At 43.2% G+C, this 25,802-nt stretch overlaps 1 protein-coding gene across 1 annotated transcript; it reads right to left on the minus strand.

Moving 5' to 3' along the window:
- Positions 1-2,952: 2,952 nt before the first annotated feature.
- LOC141134286 (olfactory receptor 11L1-like) lies at positions 2,953-3,924 on the minus strand. Its single transcript, XM_073623863.1, has one exon. The coding sequence runs from the start codon at positions 3,922-3,924 to the stop codon at positions 2,953-2,955; it is 972 nt and encodes a 323-aa protein (XP_073479964.1).
- Positions 3,925-25,802: the final 21,878 nt, after the last annotated feature.

A 25,802-nucleotide genomic window follows, 5' to 3' on the forward strand; every position in this document is an offset into this window, starting at 1 on the left:
AGAAAATTACATTGGCTGTAGATTAAAAAGGAAAGGTCATTTTTAATATCATTCACTTACAATATGATTTGTGTCGCAATTATATGCGCCATATTATTTTTTTCTTTATTTGCTTTTTTTTTTTTAACCAATTGAAATTGAAGCAAAATTGTTTTTTTTTTTTTTTGCGATAAAGGTTTTGCATAAACAAATAAAACTGATGATTGTAAGATTGTAAGTCATCCCTGTAACTGATACACCTGCAGGACAGCATGTTCTTTTGAAAAGCAACAGACTTACTGGCAAGATCACCAGATGACAACAGACGAAAGAAAGCCTAAAAAAGAAAACAAATACAGCCATCACGTCTAAAAATTGGTAAGCTGCAATACAATAAATGTTTGCTTTTGGGTTTAATAATACATTAAATTAAAACATAACTTGTATTGCAATTGTATATGTTCAATGAATTTATTTATTTATATTTTTCCACAAAAGTGGAATTACCCTTTAACTGTTCCCTGTGGTTTGTTCACTGTGGTATATTATGTGTGGGGCGGACTGTTTTAATTTGTGTACCAAGGACATTCAAAAAAATTTTGCCCAAAGATACTAGATTAGCAACTCCAATATGGGAAGGGGTTAATAACATTAAAGTAGCATTAAACCCAAAACCAAAAATGTAATATAGATGTGGCGACTGTATCCTTAGATGTGGTGGCTGCATTCATCTAATTTTTGTAGGTTTTTTTCCCCTCTGTTTTTACCTGATCCGGCCATTAACACACCTCCTGTATCAGAGTGCCTTCCACTCTTGATGAAGGAGCACAGGGGGCACCTTTGGAAAGAATCATTGTCAGTCTGGGGAAGAGGGGAGTGATAAATGTACTAGCAGATTTACTCACACTTAAAGTGTAAACTCCACTTTTGTTGAGAAAATAACATTCCTCTCTGGGTGATCTCTGTACATTGCAAGGATTATAACAAACTTTGTTACAGATTCCTACCTTTTGTTATTCAGAAGAAATCCCTGTGTGTTTGTCTGTGCCTCTGTTCTGAGTGGGTCTAATGGGAGTAGTTTCATAATTATCTGTCAGGTGTGCAGCTGCAGGGCACTAATGAGGAAATCTGCTGGGCCTGCATCCCTTTAGATGTGTTCCTATTGAAAGTATCTCTCCAAAAATGACATTTTTGTTGCAGGGGATGCCTGAAATCTGACTTGTATCTTAGACAGACTTCTGGGAAATTAGTGAGCCAATCACACAAGCAGGAAATAATGTTTCTGGAGAGTGGTCAGTACACACTCTATGTACAGAACAACTCCAGCTGGCCATATTACAATGTATTCTCAGAAAATTACATTGGCGTTGAAAAGGAAAAGTAATTTTAATATCATTCAATTACAATATGATTAGTGTCACAATTCTAAGCTCCATATTATTTTTTCTTTATTTGCTATTTTTTTTTAAGCATTTTTTGCTATAAAGGTTTTGCATAAACAAATAAAACTGATGATTGTAAGATTGTTAATTATCCCTGTAACTGATACACCTAAAGGACAGCATGTTCTTTTGAAAAGCAACAGACTTACTGGCGAGATCACCAGATAGACGAAAGAAAGCCTAAAAAAAGAAAAGAAATACAGCCATCACATCTAAAAATTTGTAAGCTGCAATATAATGAATGTTTGCTTTTGGGTTTAATAATACATTAAATTAAAACATAACTTGTATTGCAATTGTATATGTTCAATGTATTTATTTATTTATATTTTTCCACAAAAGTGGAATTGCCCTTTAACTGAAACACTGTGAGATTTTATTTTTATTTTTATTTTTATTTTTTTCACTGTGGTATAATATGTGTGGCTCAGACTATTTTAATTTGTGTACTAAGGACATTCAAAATAATTTTGCCCAGAGATACTAGATTAGCAACTCCAATATACTGGAAACTATGGATTTTGACGTTGTGCTTTTCTGAGGGTCCTTGTCCAATAATACAAACCATGCTAAGTGGCTTCTAGGAAGGGAATTAGAGCATAGGGATTGGGCTGCATTGGAGCACAAACTAGCCTGTTAAACTAGCCTGTTAATGTTATTATTATTATTATTATTATTATTATTAGTAATAATAATTTGACTATGTTGGTGACCTGTAAGCCTCTTTAAGGCATAGATTAAAGTAATGAAAGTAATTTATGTTACACAATATATAACAGTAAGGTCCCTTTTACATGGGACTGACTCTGTCCAGTGGATCCACCTGCTTAGCGGGAGATCTCTTCGCTGATCCCCGCTGAGCAGGTGGATGACAGGTCCGTGTCCACTCCGATATGCAGAGCAGACACAGACAGAGCCTGCTCTCCTCTATGGGGTGGTTGGATGGAAATGGACCGCCTGTCCGTTTCCATCCGACTTTCATACGATCCACCTGACCAATGGGGAACGGATCCCCCTTTCTGTTTTTGGTGGCCCAGATCAGATCGGATGCCGGCGGGTGTCAGCTGACATCTGCCACTCCATAGAGAGCTTTGGATGGTCCAAGCGGACCCAATGAGAATGTTTGTGTGAAAGGGGCCATAATGGTTAATCTGCTGGTAAAGACACTGCGGGCAGTAAGCAATGACCTCAAAGCAAGGGGATATTGGATATATCCTTTTTAAAAGTTCTCACCAAACAAGTTTCCCTGTTAAATTATTTACCCTCACCTCTTATTTCTGTATCAACTCAAAAATATTGGATCTTCCATCGCTTTCTGTACCAGAGACAATTGACACAAGGACCAACAGAAAGCATGAAAAGTGAGACTCTAAGCACTAATTCTTTCACTTTCTATCCAAAACAAAAAAAATTACATACACTTTAAGTAATCCTAAATTCTATGGAAAAACAAAAAACAAAAACTTTAAATAACCTCTAAAACATGACAACCAACCCTACTTTTGAGTAGTTACAATTTCCTTGCCATGGCCTACCTTCTAACGGGCAATGTTGCTGCCCTTGTTTTATGGTAGGATTTAATAGGCAATAATATGGTTTTGGCAGCTTCTTTGATATCTTTATTTCTTAGACTGTATATGATAGGATTGAGCATTGGCGTCACCACAGTGTACAACAGGGAAATCACTTTAGTTATATTTAAAGATGAATTGTTTTTTGGAAGCATGTAAATGCCAATAAGAGTTCCATAAAACATGCAAACCACAGTCAGATGCGAACTGCAAGTTGAGAACGACTTCTGTCTGCCAATATTGGAGGAAATTTTGAGGATAGCTTGAACGATGCATCCGTATGATGTTAGCGTTATCATTAGAGGGAGTACCATTACAGGGACACTTAGTAAGAGGGCCTCCAAGTGAACAGTGTATGTATCTGAACAAGATAGTTCCAGAATGGGCTCCATATCACAGAAGAAATGATCAATGATATGGGGCCCACAGAAGTCCAAGGTAGACATCATTATAGTGGTTACTAATATAAAGGAAAAGCCCAACAGCCAAGAAAGAAGAATCAAGTTTAGACACATTGGATAGTCCATTATTGAGGAATATCGGAGAGGATTGCAGATAGCCAGGTACCGGTCATAAGCCATCACAGTTAATATAAAGCATTCTAAGGATTCAGAAGCACCAAAGACATAAAACTGAGTGATACAACCAACAAGGGACATAACAATCCCCCCGTTCATTACATTGGCAAGTGTGTTGGGGGCAACATCTGTTGTCAGCAGTATGTCCGATATGGACAGCTGGGTGAGGAAGAAGTACATGGGAGACTGGAGCTTCTTGGTGTTTGCTACCAAAGTGATGATCAAGAGATTTCCATTAATTGTCACTAAATAAATTAGAAGGAGCAGGACAAATAGTATACTATTGAACCTGTGAATATTCGGGAATCCAAGGAGCATTATCTCAGAAACTGGCGTTTGATTCCTGTCATACATAATTTCTAGTTTAATAGAAAACAGATGTAAAAAAAAATATTTCAGTTAACTACTGCATTTCTGGAGCTTATATTTTTAATAATTTTGAACACAGGTTGAAAATATGAATTTTTTTGGATAGAAATTAACTTGAACATTATCTATTTTCTGAACGCAGAGGCCCTGTAGAATATAAAAAGGGGACTTGCATTATTTTGTTGTACTATATTTGCACAACTATTTATAAAATCAATATTTTTCGGAAAAAAAGTACAATAAAATGTTTTGTGTGCACATAAACCCATTTTTTTTTTGCCTTGTTCTTCCAGAAACACAATTTAATCTACATTTTTGTACAAAATAAAAGATGAGGTTGTTTCTAGTAAACAGATACCAAACATGTGCGATTCTGAAATGTAAAAACAAAATGATGGTAACCTTTAAAAAATGGCCAGGCCTACGGACTGTTGTAAATGGTCTGGGATGGTAATCACACCAACCAATATTTTTGCAGTTTTTCTGCAGTTTTTTTTTTACCTACCACGGCCCTTTGAATGCAATTTTTTATTAAAACAAATAAATATGGCCTTTAAGTGTCAATAATATTTGTTGCACCATGAGCAAAATACATTTAAGAGTATGCTAACCCACTCTGGAAAAGTCTGATCTACGCACTGTGTTGCTTGTCATCATCTATCTGGTAAACCAAATCTGAAGACATCATTTGCAATTTGAATTTCACTGGATTCAGTTCTCGAGTCAGTCATTCAGTCAATTCAGAAATGCGTGGTATAAAGCTTTTATAGAACATTCTGTAGATTATGGGAATACTCATGTGTATTAATAGAATTGGCCTTTGGGGACGAAAAAGACTCTTGGTAAGAACTGTGATTGCTATCCCACTAGATGTATTTATTTCTAACAGTGTTAATAATTTATCATTAAAATGTAGTTATTTAAAGGGGCACTGAAGTCCATCTGCAAATAAATGATCTTTTGCCATAATGTATGCACAACAATCCTGCATGTCATGGTACACTTACTTACCAAAGGAATCCCTCATTTGCTAGGATGACGCAGTCTTCCTCGTACAGCTGTCATCTGACATGTTTGTCTGGTCTTCTTCCAGGTTCAGCAATCTCCATTGGCCAGTTTAGGATGGCATAACTCCCTGTTAAGTGTAATGGAATTAATTCACCCCAGCGTCATGGCATGTAAGGGATAAGTCGAACTGCCCTTGGTTCAGTTCAAACATGATTTAGCAAACTTCAAACAAGGTGGGATGTCGAACCCCATTGAATTCAATAGGAACTAAACCTATCAATTTAATATGCCAATTTTCTGGACTAATAGGCAAGGAGTGTCAAAAGTAGCATGGAGAATGGAATTTCCCTGGGGAATATGTACCAATGCAGGTGCATGTAAATTCCTTTAATTAACATGCCTAGTGGGTGTCCTAGTCCTGCCTGTGAAGAGGTGCATCTCTGTGATGTACAGAAAGTGCTGAAGCTTTACAAAAAAGTGAAAAAAAGTGTTTCAAGTTATCTGCTAAGTAGGTATATGTTTTTTTTTTGGAGGGGGGGCTACTTTGAATGAGGCTTATGACATAATGAAGTCATGCACCTCCATCACTTTATCTGAAATATAAAAGGAAGGGGGTTGGGACTTTGAATGAAGCACCTGACACATAGCTGATAAAGTAGTAAAATTCATGATGGCACTGTCACGGACCTGGCCGGGACGGAGGCTGTTGGAGAGGACTGTATGCAAGCCTGTTGCCCACCGATTATGGGCCCTAGCATTTGGGGGAATGGTGCTCTCTGTGAGCTGTATGCCTGGGGACCCTGGGGTTGATGTTACTATGGATTCAGCTCCATGTCCCCCCAAAACACACAGACTCTGGAACCCTTTATATGCCATATTAGAATGGTGACTGATTTATACCATTGGGACTCGTACTGTTAAATGCTAATGTCATCAATTCTGCTATAATGTGTTTAGTGTGGCTCTAAGAGTCTTTTCACCCATTGTTGTTTATGTTAATTGAGAGAGCTGATCACATTAGCCACCAGCACTGGCTAATAGACGAATGGTCTGGGCTGAGGAGGGGGGAGATTGTTGTTTGTATTGTTAGTTGTAATTAGCTCCAGCTATTGTGTTTATATTAATGTGTGAAGCTCGGTGCCTACAAGTCTGTCATCTGGTCTGGGTACATTTTGTAGTAAATTAGCTCATGTTAATTAGGTTAGCTTTCAGTCATCCCTGCTGTATAAAGGTCTGTGAAATCTCAAAATAAAAGGCAGTTCTGATGTACTCCAAGACTGGTGTTGTCTAGTTCTTGGGGTTCCTATGGCCAGATCCATTGGACTCGTGTTCCAGAACTTAGGAAGCGGTATATGACGGAAGCACTCAAGCGGAGTGTGGGGCGTTCCGTGACATTGGTGGCAAGCAGCGGGAAAGCTTCCTGAAGTCTGAAGTCTGGGACATCCAAACCTCCAACTGGATCCAAGATCAGCATAGCAGACTTCAGTCACCCCAGCGGAGATATGGACCTGGCATCAGAATTCCCGGGGCTGCTGCGGATCATCCTTTCAACGTACACCAGGACTGTGTCTGAGGATGAATACCTGGAGCTCAGGCAGCTGATTCGGGTGGAGCTCTGGATTGCAGCCCTCCGTCTCGCTGGTATAAAACAGGGCAAGTGCTTTCCAACCCAAGAGCAACGGGCCAGTGACCAACGGGCATTGCGGATGGCATTCCTGGGAGAGCAGCCCCAGGAGCAATGGGTGACTGAGTTGGACAGGCTGGTCCAGCAGGAGATAGAGCTGGACAATCGATATCGGGCTCTGCAATGGCACGCAGAGGAGGGATATTTAGGGGAGACAACAGAATGCTCTCCGGAGGGATATGACTTTGGCGGCCCTGGATTGCTGTGGGAGAACCTTACAGATCTTTTTATGTTTGGCGATGAAGGGGAACCTGACCTTGAGGACATGAGAGACTATAGAGAGTCTATGCTCGGTCTTGCAGGGGTCTCAGAGCTCAAACCTGATCTGGACCATTTGCTAAGGAAGGAACAGCATCTGGAAAGGGCATACAGGAAACTGCTAGAACAAGTTCAGCAGCATGCCAGAGAATCGGCAGTGGAAAATCCGGAGATTGCCGTCCCCAAACCTGAAGTGCTGACAACAGGGCAGAGCTCTGCTAACCTCTGTCCAGAAATGATAACATCTTCTGGGTTCCATGGACAGGAGATGGTGAACCCCTATTCCCCGACATCAGTTGCAGAGACATGGGATTTGATAGACTTTTCTGCTGAGGAAGAACAACCTGATGAGCCTCCAGCAGAAGAGCTGCTATCAGGGCCAAAGTTCACTGTGTTCTGCCCAGCACCAACAGTGGCTTCGGCCTTCCTGAGAGAAGAGGTAGTCGGCCTTTCTCCCACAACACTGACAGGGACATGTGATTTTCTGCCAGCAGCATCTATGGAGTTAAAACAAACTTCTCCAGCTGAAGATCTGGTAACTGAACAGAGGGTCCAAGACCTCTGTCCCACACTTTTACCACTTCCAGAGACTGGGGATTTAATAGACATTTCTGTAGAGGAGGAACCACCTAGCAAACCCCCAGCAGAAGTGCTGGCAACCGGACAGAGGGTCCAAGACCTCTGCCCCACATCTGCAGCAATTGTGGAGGCTCAGGGTGAGAAGATGGCAATCACTTCCCAGCAGCAGATACAGGGGGAGAAGGGAGAGGAGGTGTGTGTTGTCCCTCCCCAACAGTTGGCCAGGGTGGAGGAAGTGGGCTTTCCTCCCCAGCAAAGATCCGTGTACCTGGGAGACAGTACCATCGACATGTCGTCCCAGCAGCCAGATGAGGGAATGGAAAAGGAAGCAGCCGGCTCACCTCCCCAATGGCAGCTACACAGTTTGGGAGGGGAGGAAGCCAGCTGCCTGCCCCAACAGTTAGCTGGAGCAGAGGATGCGGAGTCCCCAGCAGAAGTGCTGGCAACAGGGCAGAGTGCTACCAACCTCTGCCCAGCACCAGCAACAACTACAGAGTTCCAGGGAGGCGGGGCAGTCGGCCTCCCTCTCCAACAGTTAGCCGGAACAGATGGTGTGGAGTTTCCAGCAGAAGGGCTGGCAACAGGGCCGAGGACTGCTGGACTCTGCCCTCAACTAACAGAGGATGGATTTCCTGTGAAGGTGGATGGGACTTCAGTCTCCACCTGTATACCCCAGGGATGCTGGGCAGTGGGCCCCGATCCCCAACAGCATGACAGAGAGGTTGGCTGGGTGAGTGATACTCTGTTTGGAATAATTTATTTGGGGTACGGTGTGGGTACAGGCAGTAGAGGACTGGAGCTGTTTACTAACTTCGGAGTCAACCCGTCTGGGGTCTCCTCCTGTGTTAGTCTCCTGCCGAAAGGGGAGAAATGTCACGGACCTGGCCGGGACGGAGGCTGTTGGAGAGGACTGTATGCAAGCCTGTTGCCCACCGATTATGGGCCCTAGCATTTGGGGGAATGGTGCTCTCTGTGAGCTGTATGCCTGGGGACCCTGGGGTTGATGTTACTATGGATTCAGCTCCATGTCCCCCCAAAACACACAGACTCTGGAACCCTTTATATGCCATATTAGAATGGTGACTGATTTATACCATTGGGACTCGTACTGTTAAATGCTAATGTCATCAATTCTGCTATAATGTGTTTAGTGTGGCTCTAAGAGTCTTTTCACCCATTGTTGTTTATGTTAATTGAGAGAGCTGATCACATTAGCCACCAGCACTGGCTAATAGACGAATGGTCTGGGCTGAGGAGGGGGGAGATTGTTGTTTGTATTGTTAGTTGTAATTAGCTCCAGCTATTGTGTTTATATTAATGTGTGAAGCTCGGTGCCTACAAGTCTGTCATCTGGTCTGGGTACATTTTGTAGTAAATTAGCTCATGTTAATTAGGTTAGCTTTCAGTCATCCCTGCTGTATAAAGGTCTGTGAAATCTCAAAATAAAAGGCAGTTCTGATGTACTCCAAGACTGGTGTTGTCTAGTTCTTGGGGTTCCTATGGCCAGATCCATTGGACTCGTGTTCCAGAACTTAGGAAGCGGTATATGACGGAAGCACTCAAGCGGAGTGTGGGGCGTTCCGTGACAGGCACATTCATTATTTTGTATATATACAGATATCATGATGACATTTCACAGTTCATATATATATATATATACACACACAGATAACATGCAATGTATAGGATAATTAGAGTTCACACATATATTTGTTTAGTATTCTGTTCTATATTATGGCTTGGTTACCCTCTTTATTCACATCTGGTTCCACCTTGTTGGGCTGGCTGGTTGTTACTTTTCCCCTCCGCCCCTCTTGGGCACCGGGGATTGGGCTGGGCGCCCACATGTTGCGCATCGGTGCCACACCCCACGCCGGATGCGTGACTTTAATCCTTGGGCGCCATTAGGCTGGCGCACCTTCTTTAAACATCAGCATTGGTTTCATGAGGGAGGCTGTTTGGCAGCAATTGCCATGCAGCGGCTGGCACTCAGGTGATTATGCCTTCTCCCATTGGCCATGCCAGCATGACACTGGGGGTGACCCGCGGTGGTGGCTCTGGATCCAGTTGGATCAGACAGTCTCTCCTTTTCTTCTCCCTTGTATAGTACACCTGCATCATATTGTTACTATTAGACATGTGCAGGTTCGGAAGCATCTGGATGAACAAAAGACTCTTTTGATGAATGCATACGAAAACAAATTTTCAGAAAATCCGAACGTATGAAAACCTGAAAATTCTAAATCAGAAAATCAGAAAGAACGAAAATACGAAAATTCAAAAATCAGAAATAACGAAAAACGATTCAACCTACGAGTTTAACGAATCAATTACAATGGGATAATTTCGTTTTTCGTATTTTCTATTTTCATTAAATTATTAACTATTATTATGTTTTTTTAATTATTATTATTATTATGATTAGTATTAAATAATCATAATAATAATAAAAAACTATTAAATTATAGGTACAGTATTGGAATTTGCTTTCAAACTTTCATATTCAATATGTTCACTGTTAGTGAACATACCGAATATGAATGCATCTGAATTTATGAATTATCCGAAGAAACTAATACCGATCAAAAAGAATAATTCGATAAACGAAAAAAAAACAAAACAAAAATAATGAAATGAAAAAAATAAAAATAAATTTGGTTGTGCACATGTTTAGTTACCAGGTAACTTGTCTTCTATATGGATCTCTTCATCATTGTGTTTTCTTTGCCTTATTGTCCCTACTGTAGCTGGTGATATCTCAGTGTAAGTTTACTGCTATCATTGATATGTATTCAATCCACACTTATGCCCCGTACACACGGTCGGATTCCTAACTTGGCTTTGTACCGAGAGGTACACTCCAGCTGGGGCTCACCACTACAGACGATTGCGAACCTTTCTAAAGACCCTCACGCTACTACATCATCTGAAGTAAACTTGACTGGCTGCCTATTATTGGTTTTCTTACAAAATACACCATGCCGTCCTGTAGAGGATACTGGAGTGTATGGGCAATGATTATCAAAACCCCCCTATAGTACTGGGAATGCAATTTTCTGCATCTTTACAGAGAACAACGTGATGCAATCTTTCCCTGAGGAAGACTTTTTGCTATAAAGTTGAAACGCGTTGGATAATCGCTACTTGACGCCATCTCATCATTCCAGGCGGTGTTCGTATCTTGTAGCAAGATGCATCACGATGCAGGAGCTTTAACTCCTTGGTTACTTTTATTCCATTTTCTGATGGTTTTCTAATTATACTATCTTGATTATGCCCTTTGTATTTTTTGTATTTTTGTATGTCGTTTAAATATCAATTTTTGTGTATCAATAAATTATTTTTATATTTTAATACAATCCTCTGTCTACTGCATTGCCCTTAAAATCCCATATTGAGGTATAGATTTGCTTTCAGTCTTCAAAGGGATGATGGCAATGACACATCCAACCCTCTGAGTCACCCCCTTTTTTCAGAAAATGTTCGATGGGAGCTTGTTGTTCCGACCGTGTGTAGGCTCCATCGGACATTTTACATCTGAATTTCCGACAAAAAATTTGAGATTTGAATCTCAAATTTTCTGACAACAAAATCTGTTGTCATAAATTCCGATCGTGTGTACACAATTCCGACACACAAAGTTCCACGCATGCTCGGAATCAAGCAGAAGAGCCGCACTGGCTATTAAACTTCAATTTTCTCGGCTCGTCGTTCGTGTTGTACATCACCATGTTCTTGATGTTCAGAATTTCCAACAAGATTTGTGTGACTGTGTGTATGCAAGACGAGTTTGAGCCAACATCCGTCGAGAAAAAAACATGGATTTTGATGTCGGGAAATCCTATCGTGTGTACAGGGCATTAGACTGTGGTTCCCTTCTACTCTTTTTCCCTATATGTTTTCTACTTTCTCCATTCCACCTATAGTCATAGGTTTTTGATACTCAAGCATACAGCACCATCTACCATATTTATTTACACAACTTTATACCTTCCATAGAAATTCACTGGAGCTGTCACCTTCTTTAATAATCATTATGACGCAAAGGCCTATATCCTACTGGGGGTTTGTACGTTTGTGCATTGGATTTCCAAGGGCCACTGCCACAGACAGACACACACCCCCGCCACATTTTGAACCTGAAGCTGACTTTAAAGTAACTTAGAGATGGATACTTTTTCTCCCTTATTTTTTCTTTCTCAACTGTTTTCTTCATTTAACCATCAAACCACATTGGTACCTATATGTTTTTTGCAGATACGTACCCTGCATCTTTTTCTGAAGATGTGGAGTGAACTCCTCAAAAAGCTTCAAGTCTTTTTAGATGCAGTCATTACAATTATGCGTTTACAGTTAACATCCTCGTGATTTTTTTCTATTGTTTTTTTAAATAACAAACATGTTATACTTACCTCCACTGTGCAGTTTGTTTTGCACAGAGTGGCCCCAAACCTGGTCTTCTGGAGTCCCTTGGCTGCTGTCTCGGCTCACCCCCAGCAAGGACTCAACACTTTCATGCGAGCTCCCTCGCATGGTGTTGATTGCTTGCGGGCACGCTCCCGTGATACAGCCGGCGGCCATAGCCGCTCACTGTACCACTCTAACCCGCCCCCAGCACGCCGCGTCATTTGGATGTGATTGACAGCAGCGCGAGCCAATGGCTGTGCTGCTTTCAATCCATCCACTGTGACCAATCAACGGCCAGGCTGAGCGGCGAAGAGGATGTCGGGAGCGAGCCGCAGTGAACGAACTGAGATACTGTAGAGAGGAGGCATCCATCTGTCCGGACCTAGATTGGTGAGAGGGCTGATGCCCAGAATGTTTGTACCACACCTTTTCACACTTAGACTATAACACAGCATTGCTGGGACCTGTAGTCCCACAGAGAAGATCTTATTTAGACTGAGTTTAAACAGGCCTCAAGCCTATTCTTCACTGTACTAATGACTCTGTGTTATTCAAGCTAAACCGCATCGGAGGCAGTTGCAGGTGTACTGCACTACAAGAATAGTTCTAACATCCACTTTCATTTAATCCTGGTTTGTTCAACTGTTGGATTACAATTAGTACCACATAAATAGCTAGCAGAAGACAGAAGACCAAAAGGACTGCATCTCTCATTGCAAGGCCTTGCATCCTATTCATGATAAGAATATGGTTACCAGAGCATGCTGGAAGTGGGAAGCTACCCAGAGTTAAGGCGTTTGTGCTCTGAGCATTAGTCCCACTTGAAGACGCACTTCCAGGGGTCAGTTAAGACAACCTTGTTGTGAATACCTATTGGGCTGTTGTATTACGTTTGTGTGACAGTGCAAATACTGTAATTACTATTTTATACCAGTTCCAGTAAAAATACGTTCCTGGTTAAGTACAATTGGTATGGAGTGTTGTTCCTTTTTCAGCAGGTGGAACATCGGATACCCAGGTAATAACAAAGGTATACTATTGTTATATTGCATATTGTGGGGTTATCCTTCACTATTAGCTTCACACTAACACTGCACCACAGCTGTGTCAAGGGGATTGAGCAAAGTTATAGGGGGTGTGAGGGCAGAGTACAGGCCAGTGGTGGAATTATAAGGGTCGCAACAGTCACAGGTGCGACTGGGCCCTGTAGTTCTCCGCCACTTCAGGGGGCCCACCGGCCACCCGCCCGCCGCGTGAGGGGCCCACCTGACCGTCCGAGGTGTGTGTCAGTCTCACTATCGGGTTCATGCCGTGGGGAGGGGGGTTTTCACCCGCTACACCGAGGGGAGAGACAGTGAGAGAGAAGCATTGAGTTTGTGGGCTCCGCCCCGCCTATCCAGAAACAGAGAGACTGTAAGGGAGGCGGGGCTGACACTGAAAAAACTCAGCAAACCAATCCAGTGAAGGCGGGGGAGGAGCTCTCCCCTCTGCGCAGTGTGTGGAGTACCTACCTGAGGACCTGAGGCAAGCAAGGGATTCCTGGAGGAGGAACGCCGTGACATGAAGGATAATCTCTGAGGAAGGGGAATCGATTGATTGATTGGCGGTAAGTCACCAATTTGCACTGCAATCGTTCGATCCCAACCTCCACCACCCCCCTCCTGTACCACCCCCCTCCAATACCACCACCCCAGTACCACCCCCCTCCAGTACCACCCCCCTCCAGTACCACCACCACCCCGCTCCAGTACCACCACCACCCCCCTCCAGTACCACCACCATCCCCCTCCAGTACCACCACCACCCCCTCCAGTAGCACCACCCCCCTCCAATACCACCACCACCCCCACCAGTACCACCACCATCCCCCTCCAGTACCACTCCCCTCCAGTACCACCGTCACCCCCCTCCAATACCACCACCATCCCCCTCCAGTACCACCACCATCCCCCTCCAGTACCACCACCACCCCCCTCCAGTACTACCCCCCTCCAATACCACCACCACCCTCCTCCAGTACCACCACCATCCCCCTCCAGTACCACCACCCCTCCAGTACCACCACCACCCCCTCCAGTACCACCCCACCAATACCACCACCACCCCCCTCCAGTACCACCCCCCTCCAGTACCACCTCCCCTCCAGTACCACCCCCCTCCAGTACCACCACCACCCCCCTCCAGTACCACCCCCCCTCCAATACCACCACCACCCTTCCAGTACCACCACCACCCCCCTCCAGTACCACCCCCCTCCAGTGCCACCACCACCCCCTCCAGTACCACCCCCCCTCCAGTACAACCCCCCCTCCAATACCACCACCCCCCTCCTCCAGTACCACCCCCCTCCAGTACCATCACCACCCCCCACCAGTACCACCCCCCTTCAGTACCACAACCCCCCTCTCCAGTACCACCCCCCGTCCAGTACCAGTGGAAAAAAATATAGTATCAAAATCATGCTTTTCGGGGGGGCCCTTCATGATTTCTTGCACCGGGGCCCTGATCTTTCTAGTTACACTACTGGTACAGGCCCAATCAAAATATCGGCAGCTCCTTCGGGGGTCAGTGCTACACATACTACACCATAAAGTTCTTCTTTGTGTCCCTGGTGGAGTCTGCTCCCATATCCTCAGCCTTGTCCGGGGGGAGTTTTAGAGTGGAGAGGTGCAAACCCAGGAATCCATCAGATTTTTCCAAATAGCGCATTATGACCTACTGTAAAAAGAGGTCAAACACCTTTGGTGAGTTGTCATCTACCTCCTGAGCACTCGTGGTGAAGCGTTTTTGAAGACACGTCCATTTAGAAGAACTTTATTCTATGTTTTAAAAAGTATTTGTATTTGGTGTTGGGTATTGTCACATTGGACTTCTCAGTTTGAATTTTACATGTATATTGTGTATGGGACGTTATTATGTTTGATTCACTTTATATTCAATATTTGATGGTTGTTGGTGTCAACACCTTTACTTATAGTTTATGTGTTTGCAGGAGTGATTATCGCCACTTGCCTACCAGGCCAATTCTGACATTTCTCTCCTACATGTAAAAATCATAATTTTTTTGCTAGAAAATGACACAGAACCCCTAAACATTATATGTGTTTTTCTTAGCAGAGACCCTAGAGAATAAAATGGCGGTCATTGCAACTTTTTATCTCACACAGTATTTGCGCAGCAATTTTTCTTTTTTTTTTTTTTTTTCCTTGTCAAAATAAGTTTATTGAGTATACAATATTATAAAGATACATAAAGTAAGTTTACAAGGATCTATAAAGTAAGCTCATTGTTTTACAGTAGGGATTATATAGGTAAATATCATGAAATTTCAAATATTAAACATTGGGTTCACGTAAACCTAAATTAAAGATATATATCATTTCCTTAGTTACTTTTGTAGGTATTTAAATGATTTATACCTACTATATATATTGTTTACAGGTAGAGTGTATATAGGTCAAATAAATTCTGATAATGAGCTTTAATCGTAAGGTGGAGAAAAGGAAAGAGAAAGAAGAAAAAGGGTAGAAAGGCAGAGGTATGGTCCACAAGGTTGTCCCGCTCGTCAGTTTATTATTCTTTTTAGTTCTCTTTGAAGCCTTAGAATGGGTGTCTCTGTAAGTCATTTAATCTGTTACCATGGCAACAGGACAGAGTCATTGAAATTTGACAGGAACTGTTGTTTTATCCAAGGATGCCAAAGTTTTTCAAATTTTGGAATTTGATTTTGATCGATGGCTACCATCTTAGCATGTGACATTGTATTATTCATTCTGTGAATTGTTTCTGCTAGTACCAACGTAGGAGATTTCCATGCTTTGGCCACTGTTTGTTTTGCAGCCGTTATTAGTTGGATCATAAGTTTGAATTGAGAGAGTGTTAACCATTCCGGTTTTAGATTAAGTAAAGTTATATATGGATCTGGTTGTATTATTTTTTAAATATTTTAGATGCAATCACGAAGACTTCCTTCCAGAAGGTTTGGATTACTGGGCACGTCCACCATATGTGTAAATGTGTGCCTATTTCTGGGCATCCTCGAAAACAAAGAGCTGAGGTATTAGGTGAATATTTTGCCACTCTAGCGGGTACAAGGTACCAGCGAGTTAGGACTTTATAATTTGTCTCCAGTGCTAAGATGTTGGGTGAGGATGACTTAGATGTGAGCCATATGTTAGACCAGTCCGTGTCTTCTAAAGTTCGTCCCAGGTCCTCCTCCCACCTCTGAACTTAAGAGGGTATATTAAGATTTACTACTCCATATAATTGATTATAAAGTGATGAAATTGTACCTTTAGCAAATGGATCTTTTGTACAGATTGATTCAAAAATGGATAATTGGGATAATGTTGTATCCCCTTTAGGAATGGTGTATAGAAATTTTTGATTTGGAGATATCTAAATATCTCAGAGTTTGGTAGATCATATTTTTCTCTAAGCGATGGGAATGAAAGGAATGATTTAGATGCTATGAAGTCATTTAGTGTCTGAATGCCTGATGTTGTCCAAGCTTTAAAAGAATTTGGGTAGATCCATGCCGGATAAAAGGCCGGATTTCTGATCAAAGAAAGGAGAGGATTGTGTGGAGATTGTAAGTGATATTTGGTTTTTAGTTTATCCCAGAGAGATAAGAAGTGTTTAGTTATGGGATTATGAATTTTAAAGCGGTCTTTAGGATCAAGCCATAACAAGTTTGATATTAATAGAGGGTCATTTTCTGAAGCCTCTATAAATACCCATAATGGGATTTCCTGTTTTGCATGGTATTTGGACAGACTGGCCAAATGTGCTGCTCTGTAGTAGTTAGTAAAATTAGGGTATCCCAGGCCTCCTTTATTTTTGGGAAGATGTAGTGTGTGTATAGGTATACGTGGTTTAGAAGAGCCCCATATAAATGAAGTTGCTCTTTTTTGTACTATTCTCAAAAAATAGGAAGGAATTGGAATAGGGAGGACTCTGAATAGATAAAGCAATTTGGGTAGAATAGTCATTTTGATTGCATTAATATTCCCTATCCAGGATAAAGGAAGTTGCGACCATTGTTTTATTAGATTTGTGATCTGTCTTAATACAGGAGGATAATTGGTTGAGAATAATTCAGAATGAGATGCTGTTAAATGAATTCCAAGATATGGGATTGATTTTTCTGCCCATGTGAATGGGAGTGCAGCCCTAGCCGGGATCAATTCCATGTTTGTGAATGAAATATTAAGCACTAGGCATTTCTTAGGATTAATCATAAGGCCGGATAGGGCTGCAAATCCATCAAGAGCTGGTATTAAGTTAGGACCAGAGACCTGTGGTGATGATAGAAAAATTAATATATCGTCTGCAAATATACATAATTTGTGTGTAATACCTCCTACTTCAATGTCAGTTATAGTTTGGTTTGTTCTGATGTATTGGGCCATGGGTTTGAGTATAAGGGCAAATAATAAGGGAGATAATGGGCAACCCTGTCGGGTACCTCTTTCGATATTAAAGGCATCAGATTTGTATCCAGCGTATTTTATATAGGCTTTGGGTTTATTATATAATGCTTTGATCCATGTTAATAAGTGGGGTCCAAAACCCCATTTTTGTAATGAATATTGCATATATTGCCAGGATACTGTGTCAAATGCCCTCTTAACATCGAGAGATAGAAAACATAAAGGGATTTTCCGTTTTTTAGCAATATGTGCCAATAACACTGCCCTGCGTATATTATCGCCTGCCTGTCTATTTGGCATGAAGCCTACTTGATCTCTATGTATTAATTTTCCTATAATGCTATTGAGGCATTTTGCTATTATTTTTGCTAATAATTTAATATCAAGGTTTAACAGAGAGATAGGCCGATAATTCACACAGGAAGTATCATCAGAAAGGGGTTTTGGGATCATACAAACAATTGCCATTAGTGTTTCTTGCCGAAAAGAATGTCCTTCTAGAAGTTTGTTAAAAGTTTCAGTGAGAATGGGAGAGAGTATTTCTGAGAATGTTTTATAGTATAAAGCCGAGTAGCCGTCTGGGCCTGGTCTTTTGTTAAGTTTTAGTTCTTTTATGGCGTTAGCAACTTCATCTATAGTTATAGGCTCATCCAAACTGCTTTTTTGATTCTGAGACAACTCAGGTAAGGTTATTTTTGAGAAGAAGGATTCAGCCTCTGTAGGATTAAATTCATTGTTTGTCTTGTATAAAGTTGCGAGATGTGAGTGAAATTTATGGACTATTTTAACTGGATTACAAGTATAAACATTTTTTGATAGTTTCAAACGTATTGGTTTGAAAGATTTGTTAGTTGAATTTAATGCCCGAGCCAAATATGTACCTGGTTTGTTTGTATTCATGTAGAAATTGTGTTTGGAGCGTTTGAGGGATTTATCAACTGACTCAGTGAGAAATAGATCGTATTCCAATCTAGATTTTTCCAGATGAGATTTTGTACTCTGAGATGGATTATCTTGAAATGATATGTAGGCTGCATTAAAATTGAGTTCTAGGGGGGCGTGGCTGACCATGGCGGAGTCCGGACGCTGAATCCTGAGCTCCCGACACACGGAGCTATCCCCGTGGCCGTTTTTCTTGCTGAGACAGTCACCCGACTGATGCCCAGAAGGAGGAGGTCCCAGAGCGTCCCGCGGCCCCGAACACCGGCGGTAATCACCCGCTACTTTGGCTCCCGGGACCCAGAAGCTCAGGCCCTCGTGGAGTCGGCCGCAACCAACATGGCGCCGGCACCTCCGACCACAGGCCATGCAGCGGCGAACAGACCTTCCCCACGATCAAGCCTTACTGTGTCACCAGGGGCTCCCGCAGATGAGGTGAGAGACTGCTCTCCGATCCCCTCACCAAACCTAAGTCTGTCTCCCTCACATGCCACCGCTGATGACAGGCACGATGCTGTAGATTTACTCCCTTTAGAAGCCCTGAAGCAGATCCAACACAGCTTAGCCACTCTCCCTACCAGACAGGAGCTGGATGGCTGGGCTCAACATATTGAATCCTCCCTCAAGAGAGAAGTGGAGGATCTTCGGGCTCAAGTTACCCACACTGATAACAGGGTCACTACTATTGCCTCTGATCAAGCTTCACAGGAGTCCCGCATTACGGCTTTGGAATCCATAGTGTCCCACCATAGATCCCAACTCCTCCAAGTTCGTCTGAGGTCAGAGGACATCGAGAATAGGAGCAGGAGGAATAACATTAGGATTCGGGGCTTGCCGGAAGCTACGGCTCCTGGGGACCTTGCGGTAACTATTACGTCCATTTTTAACTCCTATCTCGATAGAGCTCCGTCCACAGAAATTGAGTTGGACAGAGTACACAGAGTGTCTCCTGGCGTGACACCTGCTAGCGGACGCCCAAGGGATGTTTTGTGTCGCGTCCATTACTATAAAGTGAAAGATCTGATCCTTCGGAAGGCTTGGCACAGGGGTCCTATTGACTTTGACGGCGCTTCTATTCAACTCCTGCCAGATTTGTCCCGTGCTACCCTAGGGATGCGCAGGGCAGTTAGACCCCTCCTAGCTGCTATACGTGAATCTGGAGCTACATATACCTGGGGCTTCCCATTTCATGTGCAAGTGAAGAAGGAAAATCGCCAATTCATCTTGAAGTCACCGGACCAACTCCCTGAGCTCTTTTTGTTCTTGGGTTCTGACCCAATCCCCGTACCCAATTGGTTGGATGCCCTGCTAGAGGACCCGGCTCCACAGATATCCAACCCCCTACCCCAAAGGCGCAGAAGATCTCGTTCCAGTGGTGCGGTCTCTGGTCAGGCTCACATCCATCCATCGGACCCGGAACTGTGACAATTATCTGGTGCCCCGTGATCTTTCCAGGATGACCTTGCACGGTCTTATTTACAGCCTGAATCCCTCGGACATGATTCTTTGATTCCGCTGGCTACATCCTAGCTAAATTTAACCTTACAGGCCAAGTTACACAAAGAACCAGCGTCATATGTCTAAATGGAGGGATGGGCAGGTCCTATATGTCATTTAGTTAACATGGGGTAGCTTTGTTTTCTGTTTCCAACTCATTGTCTTCCGGGCTCCTCTGTCAGAGGGATGCTCATAAGGACTGGTCCCTTTTACCCTAGTCCTCCTGGTTATGTGTCTTGATTAGGGAAGTTTTGGGATCATTCCATAACTCGTTAAAGTTACAAATTCATTAAGCTGTTTTCTGATGTATGGGGGGTTTTGTTTTTGTTTTTCCTTTTTTTTTTTTTTTTTTTGCTTTGTTTGTTCCGTTTTTCTTCAGGTTATCCAGCTACAGCGGCCATTGCACTGCTCCCTGCATCATATATGACAACCGTGGACTCTTTCCCTTTCAATCGGTTGGCGTCTGGGTCCCAGAGATCCTGCCAGTCCCCAAATAACGGAGTACTCAGTTTCTTTTATATTCCTCACATTTATGTCGACGGGGAGTAGTTCAGTGGTCAGCTTCAGACCCCAGTCAGATTGCAATGTTTTATGGTCACCGTGACTTAGTGTTACTACATATTGGCCCGGGGTGGCCCGTGTGTGCTGTTGGGTTCGCCACGGTCAACACTTCCCCCACATAGGCCCGCTCTCCACCCGAATTTCTAGGTGGAGACCATATATTAGTTTTGTGTTTAACAGAACTTTCTGATACAAGTGCATTTAGTGTTGTAAATTTGTGCTACCACCCTTGAGGAAGTTTTCCCAACAGGTGGTTTACTTACTTATCTTTCTATCCTTCCTCTACTCTTTCTCTTTCTTTCTCCTTTTCATTCTCATCTCTCTCTCCTCCCTCCTCCCCTTCCTTTCCCCTCCCCCCCCCCCCTTTTTTTTTTTTTTTTTTTTTTTTTTTTTCTTTCAGGGAACATTTCGTTCATCACAATGCCAAAAGTTAATTTGTTCTCCCTGAATGCTCATGGGCTGAATATCCCAGAGAAGAGGTCGCAGGTGCTAGGTGAGATTTGGAGAAATCGTGTCCACGTAGCCTTCCTCCAGGAGACTCATTTTAAAGCTTCAAAACCCCCAAGATTCGGGAACTTCAGGTACCCTTTTGTCTACCACAGCTGCTCCCCAGACTCTAAATCTCGAGGGGTAAGTGTCCTTATCTCTAAAAATGTGGCTTGGTCGTTGTCAGCTGTCTTCAGTGACAAACTGGGACGCTACCTCTTTGTGAAGGGATCTATCTATGGGCAAGTTGTTACCCTAGCCAACATCTACGCCCCTAATATAGGCCAGGTGGGTTTTATTGAAGACTGTCTAGACAAACTGACTGACTTTGCAGAGGGACAGGTGATTTTGGGAGGAGACCTAAATGTAGCCTTGGATCCTCTGCTGGACACTTCCACGGGTTCCTCGCATCTGTCGTACGCGGCCCTGCGTCGGATTAAGAAAGCCCTGTCAGCTGTTCACTTGGTGGACGCGTGGAGGATTACACACAGCGACACTAGGGATTATACCTTTTTTTCGTCCCCTCATAACTCCTACTCGAGACTGGATTACTTTCTAATACACCATTCGGCCCTTCCTTTAGTGTCTTCCAGCAGTATAGGGGTGAGATCAATCTCAGATCACGCACCAATTTCACTGACACTCATGTTAGGAGAGGGGCGGCCACATCAACCAGGGTCTTGGCGGTTAAATGAGAGCTTGATCCAGAAACCACCATATGCAAAAATAGTGGAGGAAGAAATTAAGGCTTACTTTGCAACCAATACAGCTTCGGTGTCCTCGCCTTGCTTGTTATGGGAGGCGCACAAATGCGTAGTCAGGGGAGTACTTATAAAATTGGGAGCTAAAGTTAAGAAAGACAGTCGGAGGGAGGTGGACTCTCTCTTGGAGCGCATTGGGGTCCTAGAAAAGCAACATAAACTATCTCTAGCCCGTGACGTAGCCGTAGATCTACAAAATTTACGTGACTCCCTGAATTCTCTCCTGATGGCTAAAGCAAAAACCAAATTTATGTACTCACGGAGACAATTCTATGAATTCGGTGGTAAACCTGGCAGACCCCTAGCCCGTGCTCTACATGATACCAAGGCACGTTCCTATATCCCCTCTCTGACGTCCCCGTCGGGCCAAAAAATCTTTAAATCACAAGAGATTGCCAACTGCTTTCGCAGCTATTACGAGAAACTTTATAATCTGACCCCTACGGTAACAGAGTCTACATCACAGACTCACAACTCGTTAATAGATGAATACCTGCTCACTTCAGGTGTTCCCACATTGACGTCTCAGGAGAGGGAAGAAATGGAAGGCCATATTACAGAACAAGAAGTGCTCAAAGCCATCAAAGGTATGGAACTGCGCAAGACACCGGGACCCGATGGTTTCCCCTTGCTTTACTACCAGACGTTTGCATCGCTTTTGGTACCGCGTTTTGTGCAGGCCTACAATGCGCTCCTGGATGGGACCCCACTCCCAAGGGACTCCTTATTTGCCCACATAGTTCTGATTCCTAAAGAGGGTAGAGATGCGACAGACTGTGCAAATTACCGCCCAATATCTTTATTGAATACGGATCTCAAGATATTTACAAAAATATTAGCCAACCGTCTGATCTCCTTTGTCCCCAAATTAATCCACTATGACCAAGTAGGCTTTGTCCCAACCAGGGAAGCCAGGGACGATACGATTAGGGCCTTGAACCTTATCCACTTGACCCGGTCCAGGAAAACTCCAATGTTGCTGATTTCAGCTGACGCGGAGAAAGCCTTCGACCGGGTCAACTGGCTCTTTATGAAACGCACGTTGAAACACCTTGGCCTAGGGCCCCATATGTGTCAATGGATAGAGGCAATTTACTCCCAACCCTCAGCAGCAGTCCGAGCCAATGAAGCAATCTCAGCCCCCTTTCCCTTGAGTAATGGGACAAGACAGGGATGCCCACTGTCACCTCTAATTTTCATATTGGTATTAGAACCCCTGCTAGCTCACATTAGGAATGATCAAAATATAAAGGGCGTCAGCACCGGCAACACACAGCATAAAGTTGCGGCCTACGCCGATGATTTATTATTTTTTGTGACAAGTCCCGTCACCTCTATCCCCAATTTATTACAGGCGCTCAAGATATATTCTGCTCTCTCTAACTATAAAATTAATGTGCACAAATCTGAGGCTTTAAACATTAATTTACCCAAGGAGACCCTCAATATAATTCAACAGAATTTCCCCTTCTCATGGGCTCGCCATAAAATGAAATATCTGGGCGTTTATCTTACCCCCTCACTAGCAGCAGTCTTCCAAGAGAATTACGTCCCCTGGCTTACCTCTCTACGTCTGGATCTCCAACGCTGGCACAAGAATACATTTTCCTGGTTCGGAAGGAATAGTATTTTAAAGATGGCAGTTCTGCCAAAATTATTATATCTCCTTCAAACATTGCCAATAACGATCCCAAAACATTTCCTTCGCTCTGTCAGAGGGGAATTTTTGAATTTTCTATGGGGCTATAAAGTTAAAAGATTGTCTCATCATATTTTGTCCTTACCAAAAGACCAGGGCGGTTTGGGGTTTCCAGACCCGTTCAAATACTACCAGGCGGTTCATTTAACTAGAGCCCTGGACTGGGCCAAACATGCCTCAGAGAAGGAGTGGGTGGGGGTGGAGCAGGCGTTGACACCTCTCCCGCTCCCAACTTTGTTGTGGCAGACTTCTGCCTTGCCAGTACCCCTGAAATCCCACCCTTTGATTGGAACTACCGTGTCGGTGGCGATAAAAACGGGTTGTGTCACGTTGGTTTCCCATAGTCCCTCACCTTTGTCACCGGTGGTTGGCGCTCAGGAGTTCCCATGTAGTCTATCGGGGAGGAGGTTTAGGGAATTTCTGACGATCAACAGATTTAGGTTTCAAGACTTCCATCACGAGGGTCGTTGGTGTACCATCGAGGAAATACAAGCAATGTTATCGCCACCTTTAGATAGATGGAGAGCAACACAGATCAGACATTTCCTTACCTCCTCACAGTTCGTGCCATCCAATAGTCATTCCTCGTCTGCTTTTGAGAGGCTCTACCTGGATCCTACTCCCCTCCGCCATCTACTGTCCTTAATGTATGGGTTTCTAGTCGACCCCCAGGACGGCTTTGTTCCTCATTATATACGGAAATGGGAGAATGATCTGAGTCGACCCTTCTCGGAGGAGGAGAGAGAACGAATCTTATACTTTGCACACCGCTCCTCAATGGCGAACAGGTTCCAGGAGGTTGGGTTTAAGATAATGACCCGTTGGTATAGAGTGCCCAAGCTTCTCCACAAAATATATCCTTCAGTCCCTTCCTCCTGCTGGCGATGTCAGCATCCCGACGGCTCGTTACTGCACATCTTCTGGACATGCCCCCAAGTTCGTCCCTTTTGGGAAGCCATTAGACGCATAGTTCATAGACTGACGGACATTGCACTTGCAGATGACCCGGCTCAGTGCCTGCTCCACCTTACCCCGATCTCGAGACGTCGTTATAAGAAATCCCTCTTGATACACCTTCTAAACGCCGCAAAAATCTGCATTCCGCAAAAATGGAAATGCTCAGACCCCCCGTCAATTGGTCAATGGATAGCTGTGGTGAACGAAATTAATCTGATGGAACAATTGACGGCTGCATTACAACGTAAGGAGGAAAAATTCAACAAAACCTGGTTTTACTGGCACGATTTTCGATTTTCTCAGGACTACAACACCTATGTGACCCCCTCAGTAGAGCTATAGTGACAGAACATGTTTCCCTCTCCAAAGGCCTCCACCTTTGTTACTCCCCTCCCCCTTTTTTTTTTTTTTTTTTTTTTTTTTCCCCATCCCCTCCTCTCCCCTTACTGCTTCCATATCCTCTCTTCCTCTCTCTCTTCTATACCCGTCTCATCTTATCGTCTCTCATCATGTCTATGTCTTTCTTCCCTTTGTTCGGATTCCCGAACTGTTATTTCCTTTATAATATTTGAAAATTTGTTTGTGTGCACCAGACTAGGGACGAGCATATTGTCTTTTCATTGTACATTGTAGTACTGTAAGTTTACTGTGGGTGAGCTGGCGCTATTTTTGAAGCCAGCCGACTTGTCATCTTCATATAGTATGTCAATGTTTTGTCTTTGGACTATGTATCAATCTGCCCTCAATGTACAAACTGTCAGCATTGGTCTTGCATTGTTCTACCTGGTGTACTCAATAAAAACTCTTTAAATGAAAATTGAGTTCTAGTTTTTTTGCTAGATTTTTGCGTTCCCGTTTAAATAGTGCCATTTGTCTTTGTATTGTACCACGCAAGACAGGCTTATGAGCTTCCCACAGTGTTATTGGGGAAATGTCTGTTGTATTATTAATTGATATGTATTCCTTTAAGGCTTGTTCAATGGCCATCTGATGTAGTGGGTGTTTGAGCATTATGTCCGGTAAGTACCACGTTGGGTCATGCGCTTTTGGTATGGCTGAGGCTATAGTAGTGTATACTGCATTATGGTCAGACCACGGAATCGGAATTATATCTGATGCAATAATTTCTGGTATCATTCCTATTGTTAGAAAAATATGATCTATTCTGGTGAAGGTTTGATGAGGGTGCGAGAAATAAGTGAATTTCTTTTTCATTGGGTTACTTTCTCTCCACGAATCTACCAGATTGTATTTGGAAAGAAGTTGAGAAAAAGGTAATCTAGAGGTTATTTTGGATGGTGTAAAAGGTGATTTATCTAGAAATGGGATGAGGACCTGGTTCGAATCCCTGCACATTATCACTGTTCCTATTTTGTGTGTATTAATCACTTGTAATATATGTGAGAGGAATGGTGTAGGTTGTTTGTTAGGAGCGTAGTAGGAAATCACTGTGATTGCTGTATCCATTATATAACCCATGAGTATCAGGTATCTACCTTCTGGGTCTTTAATTTCTGATGATAAGGTGAATGGTGTGGATCGGTGAAATGCAATTAGAGTACCCCTTTGTTTGGTACAGGCAGAAGCCGTGTAAA

The sequence above is a fragment of the Aquarana catesbeiana genome, linkage group LG03 (genome assembly GCF_042186555.1).
Source record: "Aquarana catesbeiana isolate 2022-GZ linkage group LG03, ASM4218655v1, whole genome shotgun sequence".
NCBI lineage: Eukaryota > Metazoa > Chordata > Amphibia > Anura > Ranidae > Aquarana > Aquarana catesbeiana.

Bases quoted from the DNA above. Each gene is read 5' to 3' on its own strand.
- LOC141134286 (XM_073623863.1), bottom strand. From the start codon at position 3,924: ATGTATGACAGGAATCAAACGCCAGTTTCTGAGATAATGCTCCTTGGA.